This window comes from Peromyscus maniculatus, chromosome 13 (assembly GCF_049852395.1).
Source record: "Peromyscus maniculatus bairdii isolate BWxNUB_F1_BW_parent chromosome 13, HU_Pman_BW_mat_3.1, whole genome shotgun sequence".
Classification (NCBI taxonomy): Eukaryota; Metazoa; Chordata; class Mammalia; order Rodentia; family Cricetidae; genus Peromyscus; species Peromyscus maniculatus.
This window is the reverse complement of record NC_134864.1, coordinates 8,613,836-8,637,000: the sequence shown is the minus strand read 5'-3', so window position 1 is coordinate 8,637,000 and position 23,165 is coordinate 8,613,836. Positions and strand designations below refer to the sequence as shown.

The following is a 23,165-nucleotide window of genomic DNA, read 5'->3' as shown; positions in this document are numbered from 1 at the left end:
AGTGAGTTCAACTTCAGTGACTCTGACTGACAGCATCTCTCCAGATCTGAGACACTATTGACCACTCATATGCACTAGTCACATGTGGCTACTCAGGGTGCAGAACACAGTCTTACTGTGTCTTCTGTAGAACTTAAAAGCATAGATGATGTTGACCTCCCGCCATCAGAAAGCAGGGGTCTAGACAGTTTGAAAGCTTTTCATGGTGTTAAGATCAAATTGGCCTTTTAAGCTCTCTTGATTTTGCTTTCTGAAGAATTAGCAGAATTCTTTCACAGGACAATCAGTTCAGTATTTGAAAACATCCACACCCCATCCTTTTATGACATGTGTTAGAGATTATTTTATCCGGCCTTGGAAGACATCAAGCTGGGCGATTTTGTGAATAGCCTATCTGACTGTTGCTGGGAATGGAATTGAGTTCACAGCTGCCCCCTTATCAGTGATAAGTAGTCACTCAGAGTTCAACCAGAGAACAAGGAATGTTCTACGGGATGAAATGCAAAAATCCCATAAACAGAGCCTGGGGATTATGGGAAGGGCATCCGGCTGGGCTTTGCCGTCATCCCCATGCTGGTTATTGGGGACCCAGCTCCACACAGAGTGTGGTTTGTCTAGTTGTTGCTTTTCATCTTGGAGGGGAGGGTCTCACTATGCTGCTCCCTGAGCTGCAGTGCCCTCCCCACGCCGACCCCAGAGTGCCAGTTTGGAATGGGCAATGCTACCATCAGAGTGGCCAGAGAGAGTTTGTGAAAGGCAGGGTTCTTATTTTGTGATTTTGTATAATCCCACCTATCTATTCGGATTTCCTGAGCTATTGGCTACTGGGCTGGGGATCCGAGTTTGGACGTCAGAGCCCATGTAAAAATTAGGCATGGCAGTGTGCACTTGCAATCCCAGGGCTGGGGAAGTGGAGGCAGGTGGATCTCTGAAGCTTGCTGTCTGGCCAGTTCCAGGCCCGTAAGAAACATTGTTTCAAAAATCAAGGTGGCTAGTGTTCTGAGTTGACCTCTGGCTTCCTCGTGTGTACCTTCCAGAGTGGCTGCCTGTTACTATATCTTGAACTGCTTCTCCAGGTTTTCTTTTAGAAGTTTCATGGTTTGGGGTTTTGTATTGAGGTCATTTTTCTATTATAAGTTGATTTTGATTTAGACATCACAGGTATTTATCACTGATATTCAGCAAGTGAGTATGTGTGTGTGTGTGTGTGTGTGTGTGTGTGTGTGTGTGTACGTACACTCATATCCTTCTTTAAATATTTATCTTTTCAAAGGAAGAGTATTCTCTATTAGAACCACAGTAAAATCAATCAAATGTGCAAATTTAGTGTTGATGAAAAATAACCCAACCCACGAACTGGAAGACATTTCAATGCAGAGTCTCAATGACACATGTTTCAGCCTCATCAGGTACATGCTCTATGTCACAAGTCTTGGGCTTTGCAGTTGGGAACTCAGCCACAGCCAGCACATGAACAAATGGATGTGGCTACGTTCCAAAAATGTTATTTGTGAAACACTGGACAGCCCGGTGCTGGCTCGCAGGCTGTATTTGGCTGTGTGGATCTCATCTGCCGTGTCTACCCAGATCTCAACCATTTCCTAAGAATGTGCCATGGCTTTGCCTTTCCAGTCGCTGGCCTGTCTCAGCTTCATTTTAACTGCATCTGTTTCTGATCTGTCTTCATCTCTCACCATGAGTCCGAGGAAAAGAAGGTTCCTTCGCAAACATGTCCATCCTGGATCTTTCTTGTGTGTTCCATCATTAACACACGGTTCACACTTGCCACAAACACCACAACACCATCGTGATCTCTTCATTTCACATCTGGAGGCCCATGTGCCACCTTAAAGGTGACCCGACTACAGTGCTGACAGTCTCGGCCTCTCCAGGGCTCGTCTATGTGCATGTGGGGATATCTGTGGGGTGGAGGCTTGGACCTGGACACTCCCAGTTCCCAGGCTTCCATCCACTCATGGATCTCCAGAGCTGAGCCTCACCTCCATCCCTTTTAACAGCTTCCCCATAGTGATGAGGCGGAGGTACCCGACGGCATCAGGAGTTTGCTCAGCTTTCGGCTTCTGAACTTCTGTCTGAGGCTCTGCAGGTGGGTGGATGGCAGAGCATCATGTCAGAGGTGCGTGGATGCTCAGTCACACACTGGACAGCCGGCACTTGGCATGACTCAAGGGGTCTCACGAGGCCCAGGAGATCTTACACAAGTACTTCCTGAGGGCACGCCCTGATGACCTCCCACAAGGCCCCATCTCCTAGAGTCCATGAGCCTGCACCACCTGGGGCCAAGCCTCAGTACGGGGGCCTCTGAGGAGTATGGAGCATCCAAGCCGCAGCTCTTTCCGAGTGGAGACATTCCACGTGTATCATTCCCTCCATCCAAGCTGGAATGGCCCTTCACTCCTGCCGCCTGACGTATCGGGACAGAATTGTGGCTTCTTTAATAGCTTGTACTTTTTAACGATCATTATTTATTGCGGTGTGCAGCTGGCTCCCGGCCCTGTGGAGGATGGCCTGCTCTCTGGCCTCCTCTTCACTTCCTGACACAACACGTTCACAATGTCCCAAGCTGTTCTCTACCACTGGCGCTGGCGTCAGGATTTCTCTGAGGAGCCCCAACTCCTTTTAAAGACAAAGCCTTTGGTTTCACTAACTCCATCTATCATTGCGTCCTTGCTATCTCATGCATTTCTGTTTTCATCGTCTGTGTATGTGAGCCTTGATTTGCTCTGTGTCTAGATTACTGAGGTGGAAGCTTAAGTGCCCTGCTTAAACATCCAAACTGCAAAACTAGCTCTGAGGGGAGTTATAATCCACAGATATGTAAAGTATGCATTGATTGTCATTCATTCATTCTAAGGTGTTTCCTTTCTGATTTCTTCTTTACTTAACAGTGCATTTAAAAATGACTGAATTCATGGAGAGTCTCTACACTTTCTGCCACTGGCTCCTAATTTGATCCTGTTGTGGTCATGGAACACTATGGTTTGTGACTTTAAACCTTCTAAGTGACTGGACACTTTCTTCATGGTCCTGAGCACTCAGTTGCTCAGGTCTGCTGAGTCTTGCTGATTTTCTGTCAAATATTACTTATGAAGAAAGAGGAATTGAAACTTCCAGCTAAAACTGTGGGTTCACGAGCTTAAAGATGTAGGCAAAGGCAATGGCCTTCTGGGAAACTCCCTGCATCTCAGGAAATAGCAAGAACTGGCAAACGGGATTACAGCTAAGTAAACCAGTGCAGCAAAGGAAAGATTCAATGGTGAAGGCACAGCTACAGAGTGGAGATGAATCTCTTCCTGCCACACACTGGATGGGGATATCTCTCTATGTCCACACACCAGACAGGAGAGATCTCTCTCTACACACCAGATTGGGGAGATCCCTCTATCTCTACACACTGGACAGGAGATATCTATGTCCACACACTGGATGGGGGAGACCTCCCTATATCTACATGCTAGATGGAGGAGATATCTATTTCTGAAAGATTCATAAAACAAAATCCAATCAACAACTGGGAAAATGAATCTGTCAGTTCTTAAAAGAAATACAAATGGCCAAAATGTATTTAAAACATCTGTTAAGTTTGGTCTCTTGATCATGTATCACGGTTCTTGGGTGTTGTTTTATTTGATGTCTGAAGGTTACATTTACTCCAGCCTGTCTGTCTCTTCCTCCTGGTATTTCCTCTGCCTGACCGTATCCATCAGTGGTGGTTTGCCCTGTTTTAAGTCTTCTTCTCAACATTCTGGTCGGTGTTTCTCAAGCTGTTCCTTGCTGACTTTCTCTCCCATGCTGCTGGGCTCATATCTCCTTCTTGACTCCCTTACTTTCCTCATTCATTTGTGTCTCCTTCCCCTTTGAAGCTGTTATTTTTAGAAGCTGACTTTTGAATTCCTTTCCCAGCACTTAGCCATTCTAGTATCACTGGATTTGCTGATGGAAGAATTACGTACGATCTCTTGGAAGCATCATGTTTGTCTTGCTTTTTCACGCTTGTGTGTGTGTTTCTGTGTTGTGATTTGCACACCTGTTGTGTTTGGCTATCTCTTCTGGATGTATCTGGGCATCTTTTTAGTAAGCAACTGACTCTGAAGGGATCACTATCACAATTGATTACTAATTGATGTAGGAACAGCTAGTCCATTGTGAGCAGCACCATTCCCTAGGCCCGACCTCTGTAAGAATGAAGAAAGCTAGGAGGGAGTATGGGTGCATTCATTTCTCCCTTCTCGTTGTGGATGTGATGACTTGTAGTCTCAGGCTCCCGCCTCTGTGACATCTCTGCAATGACAGCCTGCAACCGAGAATTGGAAGTTAAAATAAACTAGGTAATTCCTTGGCTGAAACTCTTCTGGGTGATTCTAGGTTGTGTCAAGTTGACAGTAAGTTGCTTCTGACTAGGCTCTTTGATCACAGCAACAGGAATGAAGCTAAGGCAGACTTGAGCTCCTCCTGTATCATCCTCCCAAGGGCTGGGCTATCACTCCCTGCTCTATTTTTATATCACCAAAGCAGCGCCTGCTTTCTGGTGTATCTTTTCACATCTTTTAGAAGTAACAACACAGAGAATGAGATGATGGCCAGGATCTGTATCCTTCAACTGTACAAACACCATCTCATCATCTACCTAGCTTTTCTGCCGCTGTTCTCGGGATGATGCCCCAACTTCGGCTGCGGCTCTTTAATATACGGCCTTTGCTCTTTTGCAGTTGGTGTTTCCTGGTGTAGAGTCTTTGCACTTACTCTGTGGGGTGTGTCTGTGCTTTCAGAATTGATGGTTTGCTTTCTCCAGATCAGTATGGAATATTCTGGGCCAGGACTTCAAAGCATTTATTTTCCTGCTGTATTTTCTCCTCTTTGGCATCAGAAGGTGCACATGATCAGAGTCCACTGCATCTCAGACACGTCCATTCCCCCTGCCCCCTTCACTGCTTCATTTAGCACTGTGCTGGCCAGATGTCCACTTGCACTTTTCCTAAGTTCTATCTCCAGCTTACAGGCACACCCCTCCCCCACCCAGCATGGAATTCCCGGGCAATGGGCTGCCTAGCATAGGCTGTCACTATCCAGTGTCTTGCAGGGCCACTTTGCAGGCTAGCCTGTAGCAGGAATCTTAAAAGTTCTTATTAATAAAATCAAACCCGAGGCCAGTTATTGGGGTCAATGCTGGTAGATCAGAGAGACAGAACAAGCTACAGCTATCTCACCTGGCCAGATCCTCAGCTGGTCTTGTTTCCTCAGACTGGAAGCTTCTGTGTCCTCATCCAGAATGAATCTCAGCTGAACTGTGCTGCTCGAAAGCCTGAAGCTTAACCAGCCACATGCTTAACCAGCTAAATGCTGCTAGTTTCTGGTCCTCACGCCTTATATATCTTTCTGCTTTCTACCACCACTCTCTGGGATTAAAGGCTGGCTTTCTAGGATTAAAGGCGTGTGTCACCATGCTTGGCTGTTTCCAATGTGGCCTTGAACTCAGAGATCCAGAGGGATTTCTGTCTCTGGAATGCTAGGATTAAAGGTGTGTGCTATCACTGCCTAACTAGTGGCTTTTCTGTTCTCTGACCCCAGATAAGTTTATTAAGGTACACAGTATTTTGGGGAACACAATACCACCACACTAGCCCTTTCCAGTTCCCATTCTGTCTCCTCCTCCTCCCGAAGGACCCCCAATCCCACAGGCTTTGAGAAGGCTGTCCAGCTGGGCTAACTGCCCAGGATGAGCACATCTTTGTAGATCTCTCTCGACCACGGCTCTTGCTTTAGGCAATGCTTTAGGGCCAGCAGCTTTAAACATTACAGACTCAGCTGCTTGGAACACATGTGAGCCGGCCTTTGGGTGCTTCAACCGAGGAGCAGAGACATCATGTACTCAACAGCATCTCTACTATCTGTCTTTTGTTTCAGAAGGAAACCCACCGACCTGTCTGCAGTGGGTGTTGTCAACTCAACACTAGAATCACCCGAGAAGAGTCTCACCTGTCTGGATCAGGTTGGTCTGTGGGGACTGTCTTGAACACCTTACTTCACATGGGAGACCCTGCCTGGAAATGGGTGGCACCATTCCTTGGTTTGGGGCCCTGGACTGTATGGGTAGAGAAAGCTAGCTGAATATTAAACTTCCATCAATTCATTCTCTCCAGCTTGACTGTGGTTTTGACTAGCTGGTTCAAGTTCCTGCCTCTACCTCCTATAATAACGAACTTGGAACTGTGAGCTAAAATAGACCATTTTCTATTTCTCCCCTAGGTTGTCAATTATTTTTTGAAGCTACAGAATAAAAACTAGGGCAGACACTGGGACTGAGGAAGTGGAGTCACAGGCGAGTCATGACCACATGGCTCTTAAAGGCAGTTGTCTGGGGAAGAATGTCAGTGTATGGCATGTTGGACTGGAAAAATGATTGAAAGGTGGAAGCACGCTCAATGGGTAGCTCTGGGGGAGCTTGGAAGACAGAAAGGCCAAAGGAAACTTGAGCAGCAGAGGTCTGGCTTAAGGTCTCAGTGGGGAACAGACTCCAGCAGTACTGGGTGGGGGCCACCCTTGTGGTATTTTGGCCAAAAATCTGAATCTGTTCTGCCCGTATCCTGAGGAACTGAAAGAAGTTGAACCTAAAGATGATGGACTGGCTTGTTGGTAGAGGAAATATCTAAGCAGGATGATGTTTGCGGTGGTGTTGAGGCAGCAACTGTAACAGACAGAGATCAGCATCACCGCAGAGAAGCGGCCTGCCCGCAGCGGGGCCAGAGGCAAGTGCCTCCTCAGTCTGCACAGCTGATCCAGCTGTGGTCTAAGGTGGCCAGGCTAAGTCTCAGACTGGCAGCAGAGCCTGGCAGTGCTGGGTCATCTGCAAGATTCTAGTTTTGAATGTAAAGATGTAAGGCTGGGGGAGTCACGGAGAACAGCTGAACAGCTGAGGCTGTTGTAGAGTATTATCTTAACTAGGCAAAGATGTGTTATATTTGTTTATATTGCACAACATTAACTGTGTGAAGGTGTACTACATTCATTTATGCTGCACTTAATTATATAAAGCTGTTGAATCTGTTTCACCTTGCCTGCCGAAGGCACCTGGTCTAATAAAAAGCTGAACGGCCAATAGCTAGGCAAGAGAAAGGATAGGCAGGGCTGGTGGGCAGAGAATAAATAGGAGAAAACTAGAAAGAGAAGGGAAGAAAACAAGAAGGAGGAAAGAAGGAGGGACATGCCTGGGGCAAGAAGCCAGGCAGACACCAGACAGACAGACAGACAGACAGACAGACAGACAGACATAGAGAAGCAGGGAAAGTAAGATACAGAAGTAAGAAAGGTAATAAGCCCTGAGGCAAAAGCTAGATAAAGTTTAAGTTAATAGAGCTAGCAAGAAACGTGCCTAAGTGAAGCCAAGCACTCAAAACTATTAATAAGTCTCTGTGTCATGATTTGGGAGCTGGTTGGTGGCCCAAAAGAACAAGTCTCATCCATGAGGCCAGGCATCCTGCAGTAGATGTGGAGAGGCCCCGGGAAGCCACTGCCTGAAGCTGTGAGGGTGATGCTTCAGTTGCTATGGAGACTCCAGGATACTGGAGATGCTGGGACCACGAGACAAGAAGAGCTGTAGATGTGAAGTGGGGTCTGCCTGAGCCTGGGAGAGAAGCTATGTGTGCTGAGGAGACAGAATGGGGAAATGGGGATACCCATGGCCTTTGGCCCAGATTCCATTACCAGTCCTAGGTGCTGGCACTGGAGCTGCTGGTTTGGGCTTTGACTTGATGTGACTGTCCTTGCAACACTCTCCTTTTGGGACACCAATGTTTGCATATAACTTTCTATCATATAGCTCAGTTAAGGGACTTTGGACTTTTTAAAAGGTTGGCATTTTTAAAAACTTTGGGGACTTTAAAAGTTGGACTGTACTGTGTACTATGGAAAAATAAAACATGAGACTTTGAGGGGAGGGGATGGAAGGTTATGGTTTTAAAATGATGGTTGTGTGTCAGATTGACAAGTAGTGGAGCTGTCAGTTAGGTGACTGGACACAAGCTACAACCACCCGGGAAGAGCTTAGGTGACGTGGGAAGACCTGCTTTGAAGGTTTGGGTCCTGGACTGTGGAAGAGAAAGCTAGCCGAGCACTAAGCACGCATGCCTTCTTTCTCTGTCTACTCTGGGCTGTGGCTGTGACAGCCGCTTCACGCTCCTGCAGCCCTGACTTCCCCCTTGACGGGCCTGGAACTGTGAGCTAAACAAACCGTTTCTCCCTGGGCTGCTTCTTGTCGGGTGTTTTATCTCAGCAACAAGACTGAAACCAGGACTCTGTCCAGGGAGTCCCCACGTTCTAGAACGGGCTGTTTTTCAGTAGTGCTTAGCTTATTCCACCAATGCTGACCTTCTGTAAACGAGCAGGTCGAAGTGTTGATTAAACACGCGCACACGGAATCCCGGAAGAGAAACCTTGACAGCTGATGCTGGGTGCTCACATTAGACTGCTTGACCCACTGTGACCACGGAAAGAAAACGCGGTTCGGGTGCTTTCAGTCTGACCCCGAGTCCGATTAGAAGCGCCCCGCCACAGGGAGAGAATGTGAGGTCCAAGCACATGTGAGCTCAGGGAACAAGAGGAGGAGAACGTGGAGACTGTAAAACCAGGAAGGAGGAAGAGACCAGATGGACTGCAGAGCTGGTTACTGAAGGAAACCCAACCTTGCTGGGGTTGTTTTTCAAAGTACAGAACACACACACAGCCCTGTTTGCCCCCAAAACACACGTGTCTTTACTGACTGCCAGGCCTGGGGGCTGAAGCACTGTCCCAGGGGCTCTCCCTTACTCAGGTTTGCCTGTACCCCCAGGGGCAGCAGGGTGCTGTTGGCGACCCTGGTGCAGCCCGGGCAGAGAGAGGCACGGGTATGCCTGACACCCTTCAGGCTCAGTCCTGTGTGGCACCCTGTGGTCTTAGAGGCTGCATGGCCGGCACTCTGGTTTCTGAGGCTGAGCTCTCCCCTCAGCCGGCCCAGCCCCGTCTTGCTCATTCTGCTGCTCTGCAGACCGTTGACGGATGACTATTATTGTCAAAGCTGATCAAGGGGGCGGGAGGGGAGCCAGATGTCTTGCCCTTCTCATACACCGTGTGGGTAGGACTGTAAACTTGAAATGTTGACGCTCATGGACTATTCCTACGCAAATGGCTGGTTTCTGGCACAGGGGTCCTACAAGGTTGGCACCCACCGCGCTTGCTGAGCCTGTCTTCATGCCCTCCCTGGCCTAGGCCATGCTGTGCCAGGCAGCAACCGGCAGGCTGACCTTCTGCACCGGTGCCAACTCCACAAGTCCCTCCTCCAGTCGGTGCCCGTGCCGCCTAGCAGCGAGGTCCTCCCTCTGCTCACTCTGGGCCTTGTCAGGTGGGAGGAGGGAGCAAATACTACTTACCAAGAAAAATGAGGTATTTCCAAGCCAGATTTAAGACGGCTTGCCTCCAGCAATGTGACTAATGGCTGATTTTATTCTATGAACATGAAAGACGGCTCTGTAAACCACAAAACACAGGCAATGCAGAGTCCCAACATCAGGTCACCTGAGAGAACTCTCCTGTGCAGGTAAGGAGGTGTGCAGCCAACCCCCCTGCCTGAGTTACACTCACATGCACTACACGCCATGCTCAGCATGAGAGCTCCTCACTCCACTCATGGCCTCAGTCACTCCACAAACTCCGTCTAAGTCACCAACCCCAACGAGGACATATCTGGTCCTTCCCAATGTGCTATAAAAAACAGGAGCCAGCCATCCATCCATCCATCCATCCATCCATCCATCCATCCATCCATCGAGACTTTGTACCTGGTGTCTACACCGCTGGTATTATTACCCTTATTCTCAACACACTGACTTCGCCATCTTCACTTCCTCAACTGTTCAACATTTTAACATGATTTCCCTGGGTTAAATAAAATGGAAATTTAAAAGATATTTCCAAATGATTTTTAAACATTGTATTTCCAAAGATGATTTTTAGAGAACCAATGAAAACAGGAACTATGTAACTCACCAGAGTCACAAGTGAGGTAGTTTCTTTTTAATTAAGAAATTCTAGGGCAGTGGTTCTCAATCTGTGGGGCGCAGACTCTGGGGTTCAATGACCCTTTCACAGGGGTTACCTAAGGACATTGGAAATGCCAGGTATTTGCATTACGATTCATAACAGTAGCAAACTTACAATTATGAGGTAGCAACAAAAATAATTTTATGGCTGGGGGTCCCCACAACAGGAGGAACTGTATTAAAGGGTCGCAGTGTTAGCAAGGTTGAGAACTACTGCCCTGGGGAAGAATCAGAGGAAAAAGAGGATGAATTTGAAGTAAACACATTATATGCATGTGTGAAATTCCCAAATACTAAAAAGGGAAAAAGGTTTTAACTCTTAAAAAAATATTTTTGAGACAAGGACAAAGTTATAAATGTGCTCACAGTTAAGACCAAACTGCGCAATTTCTCAAAACAGCTTTAGATGAAACAGTTTTAAGAATTCAATTAAATATTTATTGAACAAATGCAGACTAAAGGAACCAGGGCTGTATCAACCACCTCAAATCATCATGGGCTGTCACACAGGAACAACACAGAGGCAGCCAGCATCTCTACACAGGATGGGGACTGGCAGCAGGGGGGCGGCCTGGGCTGTCCCCGGCTCGGGAGCTTCCCTCAGCACACAGCACCCAGGCCCCTCCCCTCTTCCGAAAGGAGACGTCAGCACTTGAGTTTCACAGGAACACAAATGCTGCCATCTCACTGTCCACCATCCACCTCATGCAATGGATGCTTGCACATACTGGGAAAAAAAATGTGGCATCGACGAGCTCCTCACCAGGAGATGGTCTCACCACCCTCAGCTCTTTGAGTCTACATCAGTGATTCCTTGTTCTGGGGTGGGAAGAAAGAGCACATTCTCCGGAGTGCGAGTGACAATGTGGGTTAGGCACTGCCTGGGGACAGTCCTCCTCAAACCCCAAGCACATCACTACAGCTAGAGGCCAGTGGTATCCAAGAGTGTGGTGTGTGCCACAGCGCCCTCTGCTACTTGAAGCAGGACAGCTTGTGTTCCGAGTCCAGTCATCGAGGCTGGCTGCATAATACTGATGACTCCAACCAAATGAGGACTGCTCCCAGGACAGTCAGCAGTGTCTGAGGAGGACACTACAATCCGCTTCTTCTTCTTCTATGTGCATTTTATCACACCCAAAGGACATCGAGGTGCTCACCCTGTTCAGTGAACTCAGAATAAAACTCCACATCTGTTTGCCAGTGACAGGGTCTGAAGGTGGACCTTGAACTCCGAGTGATCTATCAGTTTTCCAGGAAAGCCACGTAGTCGGTCAGCCTGGCGAGCTGCTGCTCGTTGGGGATTGGCGGAACTGGGGCAGGCTCTGTGTGACAGTGAGGGAAGCATACTCTAAGTTAGCCAGTGGTAGGCCAGAGCACCTAGCCTGCCACTAGCCCGTGGAGGACCTGAACAAGGGAACTTTCTTGTGCTATCTGGTTTTAGACAAAAATCATGCCCGCCAGAGTCTGGATGGTTTTGCTTCAGACAAGAAGTCTCCATTTGATCAGCCTGGCTGTCTCAGACAGACATGCCTCAGAGTAACCGCTGTTGCTGCGGCAGGCTATGTAAAGACTCAGACATGTCCTGTGTGCAGCACCTCTTCAGACCCCAGCTCGGCCTGGACAGCCCCCACCATGGGAACGGGGTAAAGAACAGCCCCCACGTGCACCTCATGTGTCCGGTCCAAACAGAACACTGCACTGTCAACAAGCAAGAGCAGCACAGGCACAAGGATCCAGCCTCAGGGTTTACATGCTAATGCTGACTCTGGCACGCCAGGCTGTGGCGCCTTCTGAGGACATTCCAGAACCCCAAGAGGCCCTGGCATGATGGCAGGTAGTTCTGGGCTGGGCTACCAGGTGCCGCCACTCCAGCTTAGCTACATGGAAGCCTGGGGTTTCCTTCTTATAGCCATGTGCACTCACACATCTGCAGAATTTATCCCTACACACTACAGAAAACCCATCAGCAAACGATGCAACACTTAAAATGTCCACGTGAAAACACGTACCTGACAGGGGAATAAACCGGTTCAAGGAACCGTCCAGGGCTCCTGAGGCTAAACAAAGAGAAAGACAGTTAGAGACGACCAAGAGAAGTCATGTCAGGACCAGGACGGTGACGCTCACCCACTACAAACACGCGGTCTCAGATGGAGAGAGGACTGTGACCATCTTGGACACTTTGTCTTCAGTCTCCGTGAATCTACAACCTGGGGCTGCACACTGACCTCTGTCTAAACACAGGTGCCCAGGGCAGGTGAAGGGAAGTAGGGTGATGCAGGACGGTTATAATGAGGGTGGGACACCCAGTTCTAAAGACTGCCCGGAAAGGACACTCGTGTACGCAGGAGGAAAAGGCACACAGGGATGCAGACTGAAACAACGGGCAGGGCCGGGGACTGACCAGAAGGGAAAGTCTCAAGTAGGTGACCTCCAATGTCACTGCTCTGACGTCATTTGTCTCTGAGGACCCACCTACCTGGCTTCCTGGGAAGAACCATTCTTGTGGCAGAGTCGGCTTGCCATCCTTGTTCCAACACACCTGAAAGTGCAGAATCACACACAGCTGGAGGAGAGCACATGTGTCCGCCTGACCCTCACTGCCACTCCATGCCCTACTCCATCACTGTGCTCCATGCCCTACTCAGGTGTTACGTAGTTACTAGAAGGTTACTACGGGGTTGTATAAACTTATTCTGAAACATCCTGAACAGACTGAAAGTGTTACTTTAGTCTGGGGCTAGTCTAATCCCTGACAAATGGTTAGTCTTCTGTAGTCATGACCTAATTAGTCTAATTCCAAACATATAGAAGAAAGTTCTAGGCCATCCCTCGGAGCATTCTGTAGTAATAATGACTAATAATGCAGGTGCGAGAGCCCCATACCACAACCAACTGCCCACAAAACAAAACACCGCCACCCACACCACAGCTTCCAGGCCCCCCGCGCCGCCCCCCACCCCCAGTTGTCCCAGGCTCTGGGAACTTAAGGAAAACTTAAAGGAACGACACGTGATGGTCTCTCATCTCAGTGGGAGAATCAGAACTGTCAATCACTGTGGAACAATGTGACCAAGTACAGGCAGCGTTGTACCCGTGAGTAGGTGAAGAGTGACAACGGGCACTTGGGGACGGCCAAGGCCCCAGGGAAAAGAACTAAAATGCAGTGTGGAGACAGGACTCTTTCTGAGGAGGTAAGGGTAAACCTGGGCGCTTCGGTCAGTCGGGGAGTGCTTTCTAAAGCAGCTGTGCAGATGTCCACACAGCTGCACAGGGACACTCCTGTGCCTGGTACCGGTGCCACATGGAGGTGCTGTGTGGTGTGGGTTTTGTATCACTTCCTAAAGAAAACCCACCACCTCAATTCCAAAACCCTTCTGGAGCTCCAGAGGAGCAACAGCGAACCTATGATTTCTGCAGCTTCTGGTCCCCGTAAGGAACAACAAGCTCCGGTACCTTTCACCGCTTCCTCCACAGGAAGCCCGACAAAGGCTGCGAAGTCATCGGCGACTATGGAGGTGTAGGCTTGAGAGACCAGGGCGAAGGCGCGTCTCCTCGTTGCATCTGTTGTGGGTGGGGAGGGTTGGCGGCAGGAAACAAGAGATCAGGACTCCTAAAGACAGCTGTCTTCCAGTTTTTCTTTACAGGCAAGACTAGACCCACCCAAGCGGACGGACACTGCACACCCAGAAGGCTCCAGTGAGCACACCCATTCCTCACCTCAGGTGTCAACAAAAGCTACAGGGTGGAAGGCAACCCCCACAAGACCCCATCCTGAAGGATTCAGGTACAAACACTTTGCATTTCCTTTGCTCTGTTTCACTTGAAAACACTAGCAGAATGGATGAGAACACAGCTGTCCCTCTCTCTCAGAAGGGTCTCCAATACAGGACTCCCCCAGCACAGACGCTCAAACCTTACCCCCAGCACCTGCCCCTAACTTCCAAGTGTGCATCAAGTCAGGACCCTGAACCCCAAAACTCAAGGCCTGACTCTCAAGAGAAGGTGCTGCCAGGCCCCAGCACAAGAACTCTTCCTGGAAATAGCTTTCCCCATTTCCTCATGCTCTTACACCTACATTAAGAAAATTCCAGAATGAGACGAATGCCCCATCCAACCCAGCCAGTCTTCAGGTACAGTGCCCTTTTGGTAATACAAGGCTCCTCCAGAAGGCTGCCAACCTGCTTAATAAATATTCAGATTTTACAGTCCACAGGTGAGGCCACTGGACATATAAAATCAAGCCCCTGCCACACAGACCCTCCCTCTGCAATGTCAACCAAGCAGAGCAGGTCCTTCCCTTCAGGTCCCTTTTGCTGCAAACTAGTCCCTGACCCAGACGACTCTTCACATTCCACTCCCAGGCTCTGGCCCCCTTGTTTAGCAGCCTGAGAAAACACCTCTTACAGTACTCCTGTGAACATGGGCTTGCTGACAGGAACTAAAATGGGGTACGTCCTCAGTCCCAGGCTTTCTCAGGTCTGAAAAACTGCACATCCAAGGGGCCTGGAAATGGCTCAGTGGTAAAGGCGCTTCTATCCCAGCCTGGAGACCTGAGTGCGTCCCCTAGTGCTCATGTCAAGATGGAGGAGAGAACCCTCTGCCCACCCTGTGCCCACCACGGTATGCAGTCTCCCCACACAAACATGCCGACTCTAAGCTGCACCCTTCCTTTCCCACGGAGGCTGCTCCACCACTACTCCTACCCCCTCCCCCTCCCCGCTGTCTTTAGACTTGCACCCTGCTTGAGTCTACCAACCTCCAGCAGAGGGTACGGAAATTTCCCTAGGAAGGAGACAGACATTCAGTGGGAAAGAACCAAGGCAGCCATGGCAGGAACATCCATGCAGCAGGAAGTGTGCACCATAACCCTCTCCCACCATTTAAAAATCACTGTCTCCAGTTCAGTCTGGTCAGATTTCTGGAGTAGGAAGAGACAGCCGAACGAGAATGGAAGAGAAAAGCAGCAGGTCTGAGGAGAGGCAGGGAGGCTAACAAGAACGGAAGAACACTCACAGGGGCAGGAGCAGGCTGACAGTGGATGCAGAAATAAAGGCTCTGTGTTCTAGTGCTAACAGCAGCCACACACTGCTCCCCAACTTCCTCTACTGACACCCTCCACAGCCATGGAGTCAGTTCTGTCCTAGAGTCCAGTAGTACCGGCCCTCCTCCCATCCCCTCAGGCTTTGGGTGAGGGCGGCTGTTAGGAACAACTGCCCCCTCTGGGCTTTGCCAGCCCTTTCTGGCTTTCTGTAACGAACAGCTCTCCCACCAGGTTCTTCAGCCAAAACGTCTCTGATTTTCTAATAGAACCGAGTGGTTCAGACTGAACTGATGGTGCTATGGTTTGAATACACTGTCCCCACAGGTCTGTGTCTGAGCTCTTGGTCCTCGGCTAGTGGTGCTGTTTGGGGAAGTTGTGGGACCTTTAACAGATGAGGCTGTGGTTGTTCTTAACTAGAAAACAAATTTATAATACACTGAAAAGCAAAATATCAAATCTGCAGCAATTGCAATCTGTTTCGAGACTGCCCTTACCAGGCAGGCATTTTACAGAGAAAAGGGTGGGATGTGCCATTTAGGGATCGGGGGCTTTGTTAAGTCTCAAGATAATCTTCTTGGATAGAATAGAACAATGTCTCAGGCCGTGACCAGTGTGTACAAGTCAACTCTTCAATTCTGTTTCATAACAAGGAAGTGAGGCCAGGAGGTAGATGTGCCCAAGTGAAAACTAAAAGCCTGGCTCAGAGATCAAATTCCAGCATGCTACACTAGACAGAATGGCTGTCTGTGGGCTGGAAGGAACTCTCAGTTTCAGGGAGAATCCAGTGTGAGGTGGTACTGGAAAGAATAAAACACACAGAAGCCTCACTGGATGAGGAGGGAGCCCCTCCCCGAGTCCTGCCTATCAGCCCGCAGTGCAGCACCCGGCAAAGGCAGCCTGCACTGACCAGACTGAGCTCATCCTGTCAGCCCTAGCCTCCTGTGACTCCTCCCCCTGCCCGTGTCTACCTTGACACTCGGTCCCTGCTACTCAAAGCAGCCACTTCCTGCTTTGTCACTGACACTTCTGCTGAAGGCTGACCCGGGACGACTGCAGTCGACGGGAGCAGCAGTCCTCGCTCTCTGTTCCCAGTCCACCCATGTCCTTACCCACTGATGCGGACCTGCTCACCAACGGAGAGAGCACACCAAGGGTAGGCAGTGACTACAGAAACGAGGAAGAGCGCAACCATGTAAGAGAGGTCACTGGACGATGTGTGATGGGGCTGGGAAGATGGCTCCGCGGCTAAGAGTCTGGATGGGAGCTGCTCTTCCAAGACCCAAGCCTGGCTCCCAGCTTCCATGTGTGGTGGCTCAGAAATGCCAGTGAGTTTATGTCAGAGGATCCAATGCTACTGGCCTACTACACGAGTGTGTGCTCGCTCGCACGCACACACGCATGCACATGCACGCGCACGCACGCACGCGCGCACACACACACACACACACACACACACACCCCTAAAGTCCATAAAAAGAACATGAGAGAGTGACCCGGAGAGACTGGAAGCACCTGCAGGGGAGCGTGAGACGGGAGGGAAGTGGGGACAGAGCTACTATGTGGCAGTGCCCCATCATGCCAGGCCTCTAATCTTCCAAACTGAGCCCCAAGACTCTGAGCTTGTTCCTTTGACAAGATGTACACAGGGACACGACATCCAGCAAAGCCAGGGTTAACAAAGTCCAAAGTCTGTGTATTTGAAAATACACAGACCTAAAAACAATCTTGACCTACCCATACCATGAACTTTAGTTATTGCCAAGTTTCATTTTAACAGCCAAGAACCTTTCACAAGGCCACATGTGTGGTACTCACCAGTAAGTAACCCAGGAGTAAAGGACAGAATGGGCTATACAGTGAGGCCCTGTCATAAACTTCCAGCTCCCACAAAAATAATGATGAAGAGGATAAAAGATATTACAAATGGAGTAAATAGGATCTGGAATCAACAGTGACAGCCTCTGCTCCCGCCCCCGCCATGTTCCCCAGTGTCCTCAGTAATGAGATGAAGGATCACAATTAGCACAGATCAAATCTGAAAGGCACCCATAAATCAGAACTGTCTGCTTCCAGAGTGCACACCGACACAGCACAGCCATACCTCCAAGGGCTCCAAGGACAGGCTTAGTGTAACACGATTTTGAACCACAAAGAAACACTACCTCTAAGGGCTTCCATGATTGGCTGCACAGTCTCTGACCACTGGTGGGCGTTGATGGTGGTATAGATCCCAGGGAAATCTCTCTGCCAGATTCGCTGTCCAACTGACCAAATCCCCCCAAGTTCAGAATTTGCCTGCAATAAAAATTGTTGCCTTTGAAGAAATTCACTCTGGAATTAATAAGACTGTATCTTCAAACAAAATCTCAGAAATGACACGAAATTTGTTAGCTATATCATTAAAACACACACTACTGGTTTTAGGAGATGCAATCACTGTTGGAACAGGAGTGTCCAGCCTGCAGTCACAGGGCCGAGAACAGGTATAAACTGTAACCCTTTTTCCTTTTTGTAACTCCCATGTCCAGTTCCAGACTGTGAACTTTGCAGGTGATAAACAGTTCTGCAATGTCCAAAGGTTGGATCTGCCTGATTCCAAAACGCTGTGAGCAGTAATGTCAACAATTTATATAATGAATGTTTTTACCACAATCACAAAGCATAAGGAAGTAAAAAAAAGTTTCGGAATGAAGTGTGGGGATCAATTACCTTAAGCACTACTATTTAACCCTAAGGTGCTGGCATTGACTCAGGACAAAACTACCCGAAAGCTGGTTAACAAGGCAATGTCAACTGCAGAGCCTCTGTGCAGTTCCCATTCCCAGCAGCTCGGCTCTTCCCATTCACCCCACGTGCCACTCCTGACTCTTGTTCCACTCTTACCAACAGAAGTTCAGGGAAAGGAAGGAAAGTGAAATAAAACCTTACTTCATTCTACTTGGCAAGAAACTTTCCTAAAGTTATTGCATTTACTCTCCCATCCCAAGTAAGACATTTAATAAAGTCATCTTAATGCAGTGAATGTCCACGTACACAATGCCAGTTTTCAAACAGCCATCACTGCAGGAAACGACATAGTCCGCTGCAACCCCCAGCCCTGCATCTAAACTGGTCAGCTGTGAACTGGCCAAATGCACAGCAAGGCAGGCCTTAGGAAACCTCATCAGTATACGAACAAAATTTCTGAACCACCCTGTCAGAGAAACCTGAAGGTTTCTAACTTTAAGATTTGATTAACTCCAGTTTCTGTGATATGTATGGGAAAGAAAAGAGGAACTGGGGGCTGTCATTTAAGTCAATGCCAGTATTTTTAAAGCAACAGGGAATGCTGTGGAATACTTACAGACTTTATAGCAGGTGGTATCCTCTTCCAAAGATATCTTGCATTATTCCTAATTTATAGAGATCAATTAAAAACAAGTCATCTTACTTATTACATGGAATGACCAGGTTCTAATGTAAGCACATAAAAGAACACCTACTAATATACTTCACAGGACAATTCAGTTTTATATGAATTTGTTCTGAGGAAAAGCAGTTTTCCAGAAGGGAGGAAAAAAAAAGAGTATGAAATAACCCCTTCCAAGGCAACCTTTTTTATTTTTTGCTGACTTTTTAAAATTAACAATCCAAATCCTGTACTACAGCAACACATTCAAACCACAGACTTACATAAAACTAACTGTACAACCACTCGGATTTAACAATGTATCCATTTAAAGGCTTTGATGTGTCCCTCACAATACATGTGCACACAGTGCTGTTATAATTAGGAGCCCTTCTAGTGGGCACAGGGCTTAAGGGGCTGGACCATGATCACAAAACAGAAACAACTTCTCTGTGTATACTGAAAACCTCAGCTGAGTGTCTGTAAAAACATCACCAAGGCTTTGGAGCTGCAGGAGCCCTCTACGCTCTAGCACACTCACGCTTTCTGCTTCCCACCCAGGAGGACTAATTAAAAAACGCCTAACGCTCCTGGCTTCCCAATGTTCTTTTTTTTGTGTGTGGTTTTTCAAGACAGGGCTTCTCTGTGTGGTAGTCCCTGACTCTCCTGGATCTCACTCTGTTGACCAGGCTGGCCTTGAACTCAAAGATCCGCCTGCCTCTGCCTCCTGAGTGCTGGGATTAAAGGTGTGTGCCTTCAGACAAAAGAGGACAGGTCAATGGCTCCTGACACTAGTTTTTTCTAAAGAACTTACCATTTTTTTTTTAAGGTATATGTAAAACACACACACACACAACAACAACAACAACAAAATTGAGCCTAATTATTATTATGACTGAATAGGAAACAACATATAACAGGATTATAATAAAAGACACCTATGTGTCATATGTACTTTCGAATAACCTCGAGCAAGCTGCTGCTCTTTCAATTTAGGTAAAAGGTACTACTTACATGTCATTCTGGAGCAAATACAAAGCTAAAAGTTGACCATACACTGGTGGTGTGGCAATTCCTCCAGGAGCCTACAGGGACAAAAAGAGAAAAACAAACAAACAAACAAAAACTCATTTCCTAATACACTTTCAGAAAAGAGAAAATTCAAATGGAAAAACTCAGTCCCCTTTCCAGTACTACTACAGATGCAGAAAAAGCTTGGGTGAGTATCAAGGATTAAAATCCGAGGAGTGAATTTAGATGAGTTGTCAACTGTCATATAGCCCCAATGGGGTATCAGTTTCTTTACAAATACACAGATATTTACGTATCTTCACCTCGGAGGGTCTTAAACTTAAAACAAACAAACAAAAAACAACTCACGGTTGTAGTAAATACTTTAAAGGTTCTTAAAACACTGTGTTTTATAAAAATTATAAAACATTACAATTATAATAAGCCCATTATAAAAAAAGGCTATCCAAATAAGCTAAAAACCATGGAGCAGTTAGAGGCCTTTCCCCAATCTTAATCCATTCAGCAAGGGTCTACTAAGTGCTTATCAACAAGCTGCTGCTGTCTCCTTTAGTCGGGGAACCTTTTTTTTTCCCTCCCCCCTATTTCTTTTGTTGTTTTGATTTTACGTGGCCCAGGCTGGCCTCGAACTTACCGGCAATCCTCCTGCCTCCGCCTCACGTGTGCTCCATGAGATTCCTAGGCCACCTCACCCAGCCAAGCTAGTGAACTTTTTATCTTAACATGAGAGATACAATGAAGCGTCTCCCGACTACGGCCAGGAACTGGGGCGTGATGAATCGGGGATACGCTCCCAGCAGGCCGCGGCCCGGCCCGTTACCCTGGAGACGGCGCCCACTCGACCGCCCCACCCTGCCGCGCTACCTCGAGCTCCTGGTTCTCGCACTGATCCAGCAGCTTTCTGAAACTGAAGGCGCTGTCCGCCATCACCGCCACTGGCATCTTCCCGGCCGCTCTCGCCGCCACCGCCCCGCCAGACCAAAGCCCAAGCTGGCCCTCGGGGCGTCGCGCCCGCGATGACGTGAAGGCTGGCGCCGCTCGGTACGCTTGCGCGAGCGTGCTGTCATTTCCTGAGCGACGCCGTGGCGGAGAGAGCCGGGCGGCGAGCGCTCTAGCCCGCAATCTCGGTGCTCTGGAGGACCCGCCCCAGGCTCGAAAGAACCGGCTTTCTGAGCCGGACCACTCCGGTTGGGAGGGGCTGGCTGCGGCTCCGGTCTTCTGCTCTTGAAGGTGACAGCGGGAATGCATCTTTCATACCCACAGTTACAGTGGGAGAATAATAAAACCAGTGGATCTCCATGTGTTTTGAGAACGCATGTAAGCTAAGGTGTTACAAGCCGAGGAAATTTCAAAGCTGAAACTCTTCTTGGCTTGGACCATGCACACACACACCCCTCTTCTAACAATGCACCTGGCAGCCTGAGACCCTCACCTACACCCCTTCTCTGAAAATGCACACACACACACCCTTCTCTGAAAAAAAAAAAATCACCTAGCAACCGTCAACAACTCAGAACTCCTGTCCACAACTGCGTGGAGCCGCAGACACGTCCTCTCCAAGAAATGGAATAACTCTCTCCTCCCCTTACTGACCATTGAACAGTCTATTCAATAATACTCCAGTAATGTACGGGATGAGAGCAGGAGGTCTGATCTGGCCTGAACTGGTTTTAGGTGCCTGCCCAATAAGGCAAACAGTGTCTTCTAAGTGAGCTTGCTGGGAGAATTTCCTATTTACCATCTTATGCCTATACATACTTGTGCATGTGTATGATTAAAATTAAATACATTATAGGAGGGGTATGCACAGTAGAAAAAGAGGTAACATAGCTAAAATCTGTCAATCAAAATAGAGTACAATGCCCCCTAGCAATCAGACTTCTCTTAAACGCCATAAAAGCCCCAAACAGTAACTGGGGAACTAGCCTAGAGTATGCTGGCTCCTGTGGCCCACCATCATTTTGACAGCATATTTCTGTAGTGTTGCTTTGCTTTTGGATAAGGTTTCCTTGCTACTTTGCAAATCTGTGTGCCTAAATTTCAATTCTGTGCATGAGAAGTTATAAAAATAAAACAAAACAAAACAAAACACAAAACACCCAGCCCAGACCCTGGCCACCAAAAACAATACCCCTTAAATTTTATACAGTTCCCTAGTAAGCAATGCCATGAGCACCAACAACTGCCCCTTTGCTGTCTCCCCAGGCCTAATTGGCAGCACTGGAGATTGGACCACAGCCTTGTGCATGACAATTCTAACACTGAGTTGTATCTGTTATGCCCAGATCACAGGGACCCTCAAAAGACCACCACGGAGACCCAATCCCTCATGTAAAAGCAAAGAGCCTTTATTTCAAGCTCAGAGCTTGGTCCCTCTGTCTGTCCGACACAGCAGTGAAGCCCTGAACTCAGGTGAGGCAGAGTTTTTATCATAGCAGAGGTTGGGGGTGAGGGGATTTCCAGGGTCCAGGACCCTGATTGGCTGGCAATTGTCTAGGGATACCTTTAAAACAAAAAATAGGTGTGTGCTAGACTCAAGGACATTTGGCCACCTTATCTAATGGTTGAAATGTTTGGGATGTCAGGTACTTCCTCACCCCTGGGTGGTATCAGCTTAAGGCTTTTCCTGGATCTGGGTGTTGCCTGCCAGTAAGCCTCTCCCAGAAGCTGTGTCTCGGCCTCTAAGCCTGTCATGGCTGCTGTGTGGTCACGCTATTTTGGGGCTCCTTCACAGTATCCCTAGATCTCCTTTTGCTTATCTGGAGACAAGGTCTTACTGAGTTGCCCAGGATGGCCTTGAACTTATGGAAAAATCTCCAAACCTAACTCTCACTTTTCTCTCTACCCACCTCCTGATCAGCCCCTCCCATCTCAGTAGACCCCAGCACCATATTGCCCCCTGTGTGCATCTCATGCAGACACACACTGTACGTGAGTGAAGTCGCTCTAGCCTGGACCACTGGTGTGCCTGAACTTTGGTGGTCCCCTGATAAACAAGCACCCTTTGACTCTTCCTTGCCCTATGAATTCTCTTTGAAGCATAAGCCATATCTTTTTTGCTCTGCTGTTCAAACTCATGTGAACCAAAGTTCCCAGAAAGAAGCTACACTTCATAGACCGATGGACTGATTAGGGCTCTCCAGTGATTGTGGGGAGGAGGGCGGGAGGTTGCAGGTTCAGAGGAAAATTATCCCCCATCTTGGGCTGTCTACAGTTCCCTTGACAGCTCTTCCTTGCCCACTTGTGTCTGACCCAACAGCCCTCTGATTGGCAAGTGACACCTTTTGAAATATATTAACTTTACGGACTGCTGGCTCCTAAGAATCGTGAACACTCTGCTTACTCAATTATGCCATGACTCCCTTCCCTTGTGGTCATTTGGAGGTCTGCTGATCCTGCACCATTGTGTTCCCAGGAAGTTTTATGTTTGAGGTACGGCAGGAAAGTGAGGTCAAAATTAGCATATATAAGAAAGGAGGCTGGAAGCCTCCTTCCCATCAAGGCTGACATGCACCGGAGTCTGGCCAAAAAGAATGTATGTACTGTATAAATGCCCCGATCTGCAGTCAGTGCCCACTGAGCTTTAGAACTTTCTCCAGCACTGCCCACT

At 48.3% G+C, this 23,165-nt stretch overlaps 1 protein-coding gene across 2 annotated transcripts; it reads right to left on the bottom strand.

Moving 5' to 3' along the window:
- Positions 1-10,506: 10,506 nt before the first annotated feature.
- Positions 10,507-20,583, bottom strand: Cops8 (COP9 signalosome subunit 8). 2 transcript variants are annotated; one of them, XM_006988656.4, is made up of 8 exons: positions 20,420-20,583; positions 19,538-19,608; positions 18,479-18,527; positions 17,298-17,430; positions 13,548-13,655; positions 12,571-12,633; positions 12,101-12,148; positions 10,507-11,413 (listed from the first exon to the last, which is right to left on the bottom strand). In XM_006988656.4, the coding sequence occupies exons 1-8, from the start codon at positions 20,495-20,497 to the stop codon at positions 11,334-11,336; spliced, it is 630 nt and encodes a 209-aa protein (XP_006988718.1). In that variant the 5' UTR covers positions 20,498-20,583; the 3' UTR covers positions 10,507-11,333. The 2 variants fall into 2 exon arrangements, with proteins under 2 accessions (XP_006988718.1, XP_042115742.1); XM_042259808.2 differs by lacking the exon at positions 20,420-20,583 and adding an exon at positions 20,190-20,258.
- Between the last annotated feature and the right edge of the window lie 2,582 nt (positions 20,584-23,165).

What these genes read in the sequence shown, in the direction of transcription:
- Cops8 (XM_006988656.4), bottom strand. Translation starts at nt 20,497, where the DNA reads ATGCCAGTGGCGGTGATGGCGGACAGCGCCTTCAGTTTCAGAAAGCTG. An exon ending in TATTTGCTCCAGAATGACAT is followed by an intron (nt 18,528 to 19,537) that starts GTAAGTAGTACC and finishes TCTATAAATTAG; the next exon opens with GAATAATGCAAGATATCTTT. An exon ending in GGTTCTTCCCAGGAAGCCAG is followed by an intron (nt 12,149 to 12,570) that starts GTAGGTGGGTCC and finishes CTCTTTGTTTAG; the next exon opens with CCTCAGGAGCCCTGGACGGT.